The sequence below is a fragment of the Strix uralensis genome, chromosome 4 (genome assembly GCF_047716275.1).
Source record: "Strix uralensis isolate ZFMK-TIS-50842 chromosome 4, bStrUra1, whole genome shotgun sequence".
Classification (NCBI taxonomy): domain Eukaryota; kingdom Metazoa; phylum Chordata; class Aves; order Strigiformes; family Strigidae; genus Strix; species Strix uralensis.
Genome location: NC_133975.1, coordinates 29,290,858 through 29,303,020, shown reverse-complemented (window position 1 = coordinate 29,303,020; position 12,163 = coordinate 29,290,858). Strand labels below are relative to the sequence as shown.

Here is a 12,163-nt window from a genome sequence, read left to right as displayed (position 1 = left end):
CCTGGAAAACACACATACTGTGGTATGTATCAAATGTATGCTGATACGAAATGTACTACTTAAAGTATGTTAGCATATTAGGATTCAGCATAGATCTCTATTGTTATGTACCTGTATATAGCATTATATAAAAATATATACTAAAAAATCTGTACTGCTAACAATATATACCAGCTCTGTAAGTTAAATTGCAGTGCTTTTTAGAAAAGCTTTTGCCTTTTTCTTTCAAAAATACAAGTGGGTAACTGTATATGTTCATTTGGTGTTCCTTGCAAAGTTATATTTGCTTTTTTCCTGAAATACTAGATTTTGAACACATTTCTTGATGCTTATAAAGTTATGGAAACTTAAGCACTAACTCCTAGAGTATGAAGATGAAATATGTGCTACCGCAACAGTGTGTATGCAACTGGCCACGCTGATACAGTAGGAGTTACATAGCTCATGTGAAAAGCTTGTGGGACCTTCTTTCTGGTTGCACAATTATAAGATAACCCGTTAGATGCACAGATATCAGGCACGAGCTTTTATGGTTTTAGAGGAGAAAACTGAGATGGTAAACACACAAAAGCTCCTTCCTCATCTGATACCCACCCCTTAAAAGCAAGTAAAGAAAGAAATACTTGTAAAAAATTGCTCATGCTATTATTGGATGAAGAGATTCTTAGAGTGTACACAAACTTATTTGAAATTCTTCTTGATCAAAGGTACTTCAGTGTTAACCTCTGCCATTAAATTTATTTTACTTAATTTCTGTCTCCCAATGTGTTTGAGGAAACTATAAATAATGCTATTATTTATACACACTAGAGATGAGCTTTGGTGTGAATGCAGTTTTTTATTTTTTTTTTTTTTACTATTTATTTTTTAAAAAGACCATCTATTTAGAAGTGCAATTTTGATGTAGTTTGGGTTGACAGTGGGAGATTAATACTTCCAAAGTATTGGAAGACACTTGCGCTTCTGATATGGGAGAAAGGGAGGACTACTTGCTCAGATTCAGTAGGCAGAACACAGTCTGTAAAATAGAGGATAAAATCATCCAAAATGAATTTATACCAAGACAGTAAGAGATGATGTGTTGCATAGATAATGTGTAATTCATACTTTGCAGTGTCCTTCAGCTTTAAAACTAAACATTTGTTAAATATTGTCTCATTATTTTTTAGTTTTTCTTTGGATAGTATTAATGTGCTTAAATAGTATTTTAACAATATTAATATATTTAAATAGGTGACAGATAATTTCAGTAATCTGAGTTTGATCTAGAATCTGCTTGATTTAAGTGGTCTTTGAATAAAGCCTAATGGGCTTTGCTCTACAAAATGTTTATAATTCAGTTCTTCAAAGTGAAGAATTGATAGCCACAATCAATTACAGCATCAAGCTTGTGTTCAAATTCAAGCCCGTGAAGCCAGTTGTTGTGACTCCACCAGACTGCTTATGTACTTAACTACTGAGTCACCACTCACATATTTAAAGCTGAGTTAAGTACTTGGGTGTTGGTTGGTTGGTTTTTTTTAGTCTATAGGACTTGCTCAACATGAAGTGTTTCTCCACCTTCCCTAGATTATTTTCACATGAAAAAAATGCTATGTGAAAATGGAATAAAAATTAAGTTGGGTAAAACTGGAGGGAAAACTTCCAAATCAAATCCAGGGAATTATTTGACAACTCAGTAGGAGTTTATGAATAGTTGCTCCCCACATTGCTGCATGTTTCTGCCACATTTGCTGATTATTGGGGGTAAGAGCCAGGGGAGATTTGCCATGCATGCTGCTGGAGGGATTTCAGTTTGTGTGCTCTTTTTGGGATGTGCAACTGGTGGCTTCCCCCTGGCTGTTTGTGAGACCATTCGTGCTAAAGACAGCAAGGCTGTCTCTAAGTTACTCCTCGGACTTCTTACCCTGGCAGCTGGAGAGGACCCTAGCTTTTTTCCCTTTTCTTACAGTTTTCAGTTTTCCATTTCCATTTGTGCTGTTTATTAACTACCAATTTACCACTTAATTTTATCAAGCCTGCAGGCTCCATTTTGTGCTTGACGCTCAATAAAACCTCAGTGTTTCGTAAGCGGTCTTTTTGGTTTGCACATAGAAGCCCATAAGCAAGTTGCAGGTTTTCTGGTTTACCTGTAGTAGTAAAGGTCTACATAAATGATGCCCCATAATGTTTAAGGGTTGTACTCACTTTTGTCTTAAATATCCTCTGTTTTGGTGGTGTGCTTTCAGTTCTGAATTACTGCAATGATCTCGGTCTCAGGTATTCTTCATCAAACAATGTTAAAGAAATGATAAAACACTGTGTTGATGGGTATGTTACATTATGTATAACAAATGTGTGAGTAAAGTAGTAGCGAGATTGCATTTCACTGTATATACAGCATTACATGAACATATCATAAATGTTGCAAATCCAACCACTCCAGAGCGAGGTGCCCGAACTGAGGTCATCTCTTCGATTTCCAGCCGTGGTGTTAAGCAGTGAAGTATACAGCAGCCTCTGGGGATGGGTATAGAGCAACACAGCACACAGTTTCCCACCAGTGCCCAACTAAATTCTGGAGAAGTAAAAAGATGAATTGAGCTTCATGCAGCAAATGGACTAAATGTGCTTGTCCTCCACTGATTTATCATCCTGTAGCACTCTGCCCTTTCCAATCTTTGTACATTAAGTAGGGGAATAAGAAACTGCAGGCTGGACATGAAGAGTCCTGGCAGGAGCTGGAGGAGGCAGGTTTGGGGAGAGGTGCTCACATCTGGAGAAGGGAGTGCAGTTAAGCTGGCAGGGAGTGTAAATGCAGGTTTCAACATCTAAGCTGCAGAAAAGTCTGGCTGGACCTGAGAAAATGTTCCTGAAATGCAGCAGGCCCAGTGGGGAAGTAGAGCTTTGTGCTGCTACTGCCACACTTCCTGCTGCTAGTTAAGTTAGATGGCTGCAAGGGACACCCAGCCTGAGGAGGAGACATCATTAAAAAAAAAAATTAATATCAAAAAGTACTTTTTATTTGAAGGAGAATAATGCAGTAGTTGTTTGTCGTGAGCTTAGGAGTGCCTAGGTTACAGTTCCTTTATTCTTGCTATTTTTTGTTTGGTGTCTGAATACAATTACATCTCTTTGCATCTGAAAAACAAAGCGAGCAAATACAATTTCTGTAGGATTCTCTCATTCTGTTCCACGTTTTTTCCCCTGAACTAGAGTTATATAGAGCATATAGCTGTTCAGTTAGATTTGCTCACTCATTCACTAAAAATGAGTGACACTGATAGTGTCTCATTCCCTGGTGCTCCTTCACCGTTCTTGCACAGAGCTATGAGACAGACTACACCTGTACTGCGTTCTCGTGCTTTCAGCAGTATTTAGAGAAGCACATCCCTCAGCTTCTGTGTGAAAAATAAGCTATATCGTGGTACGCCTGTGCCTGCTTGAGCACTACTGTGCTTCATGCAGTAAATTGCAGACTGTAGCTGTATGGAGATGATAATTTTTTTTTTCTCAGAAAGTATTGTACAAACCATTTTGCAATCTCTATCAAATTAACAGCAGTGTGTGGGAAGTGACCTGGGGCAGACTGTGTCAAATTAACCAGTTTTGCACATGGTAAGAACAGTCCTGAAAATACATTTTAGCTTATGGCAACATCACATATTGATGGTGCTGCAGCTCTCAGACAAATACACATGTTCTCTGCTTTGACTTTATAAACACACAGACTGGAGGAGTCCTTGCTGAAGCATGAGAGAGCATAAGCGAACTTTGGTGCTTTTTTCCCTCTGGTAACCACCAAGGTTAAGGAGTAGCTCTTTCTCCTATGGTTACTGAAGCCTGGTTAATAAATGTGACTGTATTTTGGCCATGCCTGCTGTCTTCCGTGCATAGACTGTTGGTGCCAACTGTTTTCTCCCCATGGGTTTAAATACTTGTCATGGATCACTTATCTCCTTGCACCAGCCATGCTATGCCCAAGGACTGGGTTATGGACTAGAAAGAGGAGATGACAGTAGGATTGACAGAGGAGCACAGACAATTCAAACAGTCTGCAAGCAAAGGGAGATACAAAGAGGAAAATCCATTTGTCTTGAAATCAATTTGGCGTGTCCTTATCCTCTCCTTTTTTCCGAGTTGAACAAATGCTTCTAGCAGTGCATCTCCTGTGATTAGGGGCCATGACGGCTGCTCATCAGGCATGTTTGCTCGTTTAAGGGTGATCTGTTGGAAGAAAGTTGCAGGCCCAGTGTGACCTGTGTCAGGCTGAACTGGTACCCACAATGTGCACGTGAACTGCCTCCCTCATCCCTACACCTTCCTAGTAGCAGTATGCTGAGGAATGTATTCATTTGCTTGTGAATCCTGAAAAGTGACCCTCAGAGACTGAAATGTTTTGGGAGGTGGAAGAAATGACAAATATTTGATTGACTTATTTTTGCAAAGTTCTTTATATCTTCAGGTTTCAAAAATATAAAGGAAGTCCCAAACTGGTTCTTGTGAGCCTTAATACCAGGTAAACACATATGAAGACACTAAGTAGAAGAAAGTAGTTTTCTGTGTCAGATGTGGTCTACTGTCTTGCTCGTCCTTGGATTCTTTACTCCAGCATAACACTTCTTTTTTTTTTAAAGATGCCTGCTGCTAAATCTTTTGGCATTGATACATGGAAGAAATAGCTTTTTGTATCATTTTCAAAACTACTCTATCACCTTGCTTTATAAGTTGTTCTGTATTCTTCTGTGGAGTGAAATAAATAGTAGCTTTTTATTTCAGTTAGATGGCATCATTTTTTATAATTTAGAATGACTGTAGTCTTTTTTTTGGCTGGAGCTGTTTAGTAATACAGGTGAGGACAATCTATTGAGGTAAGTATGCTGCTTCTTGCCATGATGGAATGTGCTCAAAAGGACCCAGTAACTGACTCTCTAATAAAATCCATGAATGCGTTTGGAGGAAAACCAAAACTCCATAGCCCCAAATCATAGCAATACAAAACAAATCCACAAAGCAGTGAAATTTCACTGCACTAAAAGATGTAAGCTCCTGGCTAGCAAATTTCTTTAGTAACACTCTCGGATATGTCATGAAAATAGAAACAGTCAAGATGGGAAGTTCACACTCAAATTTACTTTTAAGATTATATTTAAAAACAAAGCATTCCACATTTAATAAATATAGCTTTTCTTGCATTCCACCTTTAGAATATGCTAGATGGGCTTCCACGAATACTACATGAATAAGGGGTTAGTAAATCCAGCGTTGCATGGGTCAATAAGTCCTTATGTTGAAGGCAAAGATCATCCTTTCCCCACCCCCTTGCAGTTGTAGCAATGCCTAGCAAAGTAGCATCCTCTGCAGCAATATAAAAATGTGTGGTCTCACTAAAACTGAAAGTTTTCAGTGCTCCAAGCCAGATCTTCGCATCCTTGTCATGATATGCTCAGACCCCCTGCCTTGAAATAAGTGAAGACCTGTTCCAATGAAAGATGGGTTTGTGTCTGAACATCAGAAGGGAGGGAAATCTCTGTAAAGGTATCACTAAAGGTATGTTGTGTTTCTTAACTAGTACTTTTGAAAGATATACTTCCTTCACCACACCAGATGAAATTCTGCTGATGTTTATTTTATTTTGAGGTAGTGTCGTGATAACAGAACAGATGTCTCAGAAGCAACAAGATGTCATTGTTCTGCTAGTGAAATGCTGAGAAGAATTAAGAGGTGGCATAAAAATACTAGGAAAGGATGATTTAAATCAGAGCTTCTATTCTTGACATCATGACGTAAGACTTTGCTTATGGAATTCAGAACAATAAATTAATGTTTCCTTAAAGATCTTAAATACAGATTACATGTCTAGCATCTTACCCAGGAAAGGGGGAGAAAGAACAAGCAAAAGAAATAACAGCACGTGTTGGTTTGAGAATCTAGAGCTTTGGGAGAGGTATCTACAGAATCTTGACTGAAAAGGCAGTAAAAATAATGAGAGACGCTGCTAGTGCCAAAAGTGTTATAGCTAATAGGATCTGATGACTTATTAAAAATGGGGAAAAAATAAAGAAGAATCCAGTATTTTACCATGTGTACTGGAACCAAGCTAGAGCTGTCTCAGACACCAGCCTCACAGTTCTGCAGGTTTGCACATTGACTCAAATGGATTTTTTTTCTTTCTCTTTGGAAGCAGGTGGCTACACCATAGAAAATAATAATAGCTGCTGGTGGGAGTACTTGATAGAAACTGAAGAATCACGCACTTCAGGTAGATAATACTTAACAGTGACACTCAACTTCCCTGGCATATTTGAGATGGAATGCAGTGGAAATATTAACGTGGAGTTAAATAAGTTTATGTGTGTTTAGTTGCTTAGGCAATAGGATGAAAGAGTTATTTAGTTAGTAATGTTATGCATTATTCACTACTGTGAATAATTAACAGAAGTAGTATTTTCAGTAAGAGCAATGCACAGTTTTAGAGGGCAGAAGGTTTAAGAGTATTCTGTGTCTGCACAAGTTTATATGCACACATTGTTCTTTAAACTGTGGGGTTATAGCAGCTGAAAGTTACTGGAAAAAATAGCTAAAGGGACTGGTTTTTCATCACAGAAATAATACTGTAATGGAGACATACTGAACTGATAATGTTTTGTTATATGATCTAAAACCATTCCAGTGTATTCAGTGCATGTTTCCCTTGTTTATTCATCTGTAAAGCCAGATGATTAACCTTGTTTTATTTTTCCTCAACTCTGTCGAGACTGAACATTGCATCAATGCCAAACTGCTGAGTACACGGATGCAAGCAAAGCAGGTTATTTAGAGCTGCTGTGATTGTTCCAATCCCTGTTTCAAGAAGCCAGTAAAATTTCATATCTAAGCCTGAAAAGAAACATTTAACTCTGGACTGAAAACCAGAAAATTTGTGTGGGGAATAGGAGGCAAAGGGGAAAGCAAGCATTTAAATGATCCTTGAGAGATGGTTTAAGGCCCTGCCTAATTTGTTGGGAACTCAGACCCTGATCTGCAGTGTAGTTGGTGTTGTCTGTCTTATCCAAGTCATGCAAGGCCAATGCTCTGTCTTCAGCAATGAAAGTGAAACTCACAGGTCACGGCTCCTGTGTGAGAGGTTTGGTGATACCGTCTTCACGCTCTCTACTGCATAGAAACTAAATGAAGCTAGTATGTTGCAAAGTTTCTTCTCTACTTGTGAGACTATGATTGCAGCTGTGCTCAAATTTCTAACAGGCAATGCTGAATTTTATCCAAGAACATTTTCTGCAGTGTTTTCTTGTGTTCTATTTCTTATGAGGCACCTGTCATCTGGTATATGAGGAAATTTTTGTTTGTAGGACCTAAAGGCTGACAGAAGCATATTTATTACCATGAGGAAAGTGACCACTAAAAGATGCAAACCAAGTGCAATCTGTTGCCATCGCTTCTATGAAACCTGTTTCAATGTCTCTTCATTCTTCTGCTCATTTGTTATCTTTGCCTTTGATAAGATCTTTCTTGTGGGATGGTGACACTACATGTGTTTTCACTGGCAGACCAAAGTCTTCTCACCAGTTGTATCTAAACAGCTACTTTGTCCTTGCAGAAAACACGGCACATTAGCTTGGGCCATAAAAAAGACATAACAACTGAGCATCTCTTTCTGCATGTGGTTGGTGACGACAACGCTGTTGTTAGATATGGCCACATCTGGCAATGCTGCACCCCGAGCCCCTGCTGCCTTCTCTGGGGTGAGAAGGTGGGGACGCCCAGAAACCTTGGAAAGCCCCAGGTTGCCTCTGTGCCAGTGTACGTTAAGGGCATGAGGCAGAGGTGAGGGAGGAGATGGGAATCACCCAGTACTAGACTGCAGGTGTGTGGAATATAGGTTGCCCTTTATATTAGTGTGGGGGTTTTTTGTTTATTTGGTTTTGTTTATTTGGTTTCCCTAGTGAGAGCAGTGAGGTATTGGATGAGGTATTGGATGGGGTATTAAGTTGCAGAGCTGCTGTTTAACCATTCAAATGTGAATGGTAATTTAATCATATGAACTAGCAATCTCTTTATGTGAAGGTGACCATCTTTACTGCTGCACTGGAGGTTTGCCTGACCACCTCTGAGAGGAAGAGCACAGGCATTATGCTCAGGCAAGGTCACAGCTTCTTGGCCAGGTTGGTGCTTTGTGGATGAAGCACATGAGAGGACTTGCAGCAGGTTCACCAGATGTGTCACAGATTCTTTTGCTATTTCTGCAGAAGACAGTTATTGATGCCAGATGTATGGCATGTGTGTTGGAAGCACATACATTTCTAGGTGTAGTTTATATTGTATAAAACTGCTTGTGACAGACTGCTTGGCTCTAATGCACGTTCTTGCCCCTGTGCAAATCCTGGAATGTAAATAAATTTAGTTTCTGACTGGAAAAAAAAAAGTTTGAAAAGTTCTTAGGCCAAAAAGCCCTCTAATGATAACTGCCATGCTAAGCTGATTTTCAAAAGTCAGTTTGATCGAAGGAAACTGTAGGAGGTCTGAAGGCAATGCGAGAGATGTATTTTTCAAATGCTCTGTTTAGCAGATGATAATGACAGCCTGTAGTCTATCATCTATTTCCTCATGGGTTCCTTGTTTTCTTTTTCACAACTGAAGTAGCAGTTTTTCTGTACCAGAACAGATCTGGCTGCATCAAAGTGCCTATGTGGTTGTTGGTAGCAACTGATGCGCACTACCTGTGAATCTGTCAAGTTCAAAAGAAAATTTATGATGAACCAAAATAATAATTTTACAATGATTTTTTGTTTCTTGTGAGGCTTGAATTTATGGATTGGAAGGCTTTCTCTGAGTGCATGGGGTAGTGTTGTGTTTTAGAAGGTTATGCTTTTTGTAGGCTAAGAGGTCATTTCAAACTTTTATTTTCAGTAAGCTCTAAGTTATCTTTCCCCAACTTGGCAGGGTGGATTGGAACTAGATGATCTTTAAGGTCCCTTCCAAACCAAACCATTCTAAATATTATTTTCATTTTGAATTGCTGCAGCAGTTTGTTTTTTTCAGTCCTATCTTAGGTACAATTTTGAGGTATTTCAGCTAGGTTTTATGCTTTATGACTTTTTTCCCTGACTAACTGAACTATGCTTTCAGGTTTATGTTCTCTGGACATTATTTTCACTGTTGAATGATAACAGTGATCAAAGGTTGTTTCAAGCAGGCAATGCCTTTTTTTCATGCAAAGCTACCTTAACTTTAAAAATAATGCAAAGCCTACTCAGGCTCTGCAGCGATCTCAACATAACAAATAACTTGGTTTAGTTTTAATTTTACATTTGTGTACCTTATCATTAGATTGTGCCTGTTCAGATCTTAGAATATATTTTTATCTACAGGGGTCAACATAGGTTGCACTGTATGAAGAAGCAGTTGTGGTGTGAAGAGGCAGTGATTAAAGGAGAAGAGACAGATTAAAGAAAATCTGTTACTCAGACATATAGATAATCTTTAAATAAATCATATAAATTTACAAATGTCATCTTTTTATTCCCTACCAAATGTTGGTCACGTCTTCAGATAACTCCCAGTTTTATATTTGTTTATAATTTATATTTTTATTATTTGTTATCTTTTATTATTTATATTTATATTCTGTATTTGTTCTAAAGAGCTGCTGGAGAAATTTCAGAAGGAAGGAAGTGTCTGTCTAAGCTGTGATTAGCAGGTGAGAACCATAATAAAGAATTCATCAGTAGTGTTAACATGCTCAAAAGAGCTGAAAGAAACAGAGGCATTAGACTTTGCTAGTAATGGCTATAACTTTTAAAGGTAGTTTTGATGCCCTGTGGAAAATTCTTGGGTGTATTGTGGTGGTCTAGATGGAGTATTTGTTGACTCATAAAGCTGCACTGAGCAACCAGGAAAAAGGAGAGGAGTGCAGCATTGGTACTCCTGCACTTGCCACTTGGATTCTGCCAGGACAGTCATATAGCTGATTTAAAAAACCCAACGTACCGTAGGCCATAAAGGACGGTCCCATCTGGATGGAGTCGAATCATTCGGTTTTTCACAGTCACCCCATGGACAAATGACTTCTTGTCATTTTGGAAATACGTGTCCGGCACCCAGAGCTGGTCAGCCACCCTGTTGTCCAGAGTTAGGTTTAAAGGTATTCCAGAATAAGAGAGCCTTTTATCCCTCCAAGACTGCTGGAAGTACATGGTCAAGGTGTAGTCCTAGGGAAGAAATAAGAAGGGCTTTTTGTATTTTGCATACTGATTAACTGAACAGAAGTTTATTTTTAGATAACTCTCAGTAATTGAGTATCAGTAGCAACCGAAAGTTTAAGGATCTTTAAGACGTTGTCATTAACTGTGATTGTAAGTCTTGGCCTGTTTGTGTTAATGTCGAACTTCACACTACTCATCAATGGCAGCAACTACCACAGGCTTTCAAAACCTCTTGAGCCAAAGGGAATACATGGTACATTTGGCTCTCCAGTCTGTGGATCATACTTGCACATTTTTTGATATTTTTTTTGTTTGTTTTTAATGTGAAAAGAGCAGGGTTTAGCTGACCCCAGCCAAACAGCATTGTGTACCACTGAGGACATTCTTTTGATATTCCCTCCCTTCATCCTGAAAGATTCCCCCACAATTCAGAAAGGCCAGCAGTCCATAGACCTCCCAAGAAAGAGCAAATACAATCTCAGAATGTATAATGGACAACTTCCCATTCTGCATCTGCTGGAATTGCCAGATGTAATGACCTTAGACAGCTGGGCACATCTCACCTCAGCCCAGGGAATGCGGTGCTTTCTGTCCTTGGCAATCAGACATTACCACACAGAAAATGAACACCTTCTCTTGACTATCATGTTATGTAGCTTAGCTGAAATATCGTTTATGTAGTCCTTCAGCTTTCACTTAGTCTGAAAAGAAATAGTTCTAACAGGCTTCTGGTCTGATTTACTTTCTCATGTCTGTCTTTCTGGTAATTTGGTGATTTTAAAGGTAGTCAGTTTTTTAAAGTGGAAAAGCCCATGTACTCTGTAGCTGATGGAGTTCTTAAAAGATGAGTGGAACAGCAGTATGTGGACTATTAGTTTTCTCTTCCTCATCTTCTCCCCTAGCCCCCTTTTTGAGTTGCAGGTTGTTTTGTCACACATTTTTTCAGTAGAAATGCAGCAAAATTATAGATATTATTGAAAAAATTGGTCAGGGGTAACACTTTCTTTTGTGAGGGAAAACCTTACCTCTGTCATCCTCGCAAATCCTAGCCTGGACTCTTAACTTTTGAAGAAATAGAGAGCATAAAAGCTGTCTGGTGTGATTTGCTCTCTTCATCTTCAGTGGCTTCTTAAGACTGTATCGTTGCCATGAAATCAAAGCAGACTTGTTACCTTTCCAAAAGAGTTTCTGCCTGAAATGTTGCATCTAGCAGAACTATAAACTATAGACTTATCAGTAAAAGAAGTTAATGAAAATACCGTTCTTGCTTGCCCTGGGCCTGTAGTAGTTGTTTTGTATGGAGGAAATGCCATGACTTGATCAGTGGTAATACACAATAGGGCAATTACATCCATTCTGAGCACTTATTTGCAAGGATTTTACAGATATGCCCTTTCCCAGGCCTGCAAGATGGTTACCCATGACAGAGCCAAGAAGTGGTATGCTGAAGGCATGGGGTTTTTTCCTGGCCCAGGTGTCACGTCCTGCTCAGAAGAGGGAGAGAAGTGACTTAGATTTGTAAATTCCCAACAGAGTGGACAATGGTGAGACAAGTCTCAAAGTCCATATGTAATCAATTATTAATTTCCCACAGTGTATTAACTGGATACACGATAATTGATTAAGTATATAACAAATTATGGCAAGCAATATGATATGAACAAGGGAAAGGAGGGGGAAAGAGAGATAGAGATGAGGATAGAAATCACCAGTTGATTTCTAAACTGTTGATTTCAACAGTTCCTGTGTTGGTCCCACCAATGAGGGTGCAAGGATGCATCTGTCTTCTTCACTACTGTTATCCTTGCCCCTCCTCAATTTATATACACTTTCCTTGGGTCCCTCCCCCAGGCCAACCTACATATTGATGTATCGTATGTATGGGGAGAAGTAAGGCGCTTCACGGGATGTTGCAACTAGCATGATCTTGTTAATCTTTATTAGCATATGCAAGGGTGTCAACTTTAATATGCATTTTGCAG

The 12,163-nt window shown here is 39.0% G+C and overlaps 1 protein-coding gene across 7 annotated transcripts in view; it reads right to left on the bottom strand.

Moving 5' to 3' along the window:
• Window positions 1–12,163, bottom strand: part of GABRB1 (gamma-aminobutyric acid type A receptor subunit beta1) — a 137,511-nt gene that overhangs the window by 54,787 nt on the left and 70,561 nt on the right. For all 7 annotated transcript variants that reach the window (XR_012628670.1, XR_012628671.1, XM_074866128.1 and 4 more), the window contains one exon: window positions 9,967–10,187. Coding sequence is in view for 5 of the 7 variants with exons in the window: in XM_074866128.1 (XP_074722229.1) it covers window positions 9,967–10,187 (221 nt within the window). In the remaining 2 variants the exon portion in view is untranslated. The remainder of the gene's footprint in view (window positions 1–9,966; window positions 10,188–12,163) is intronic.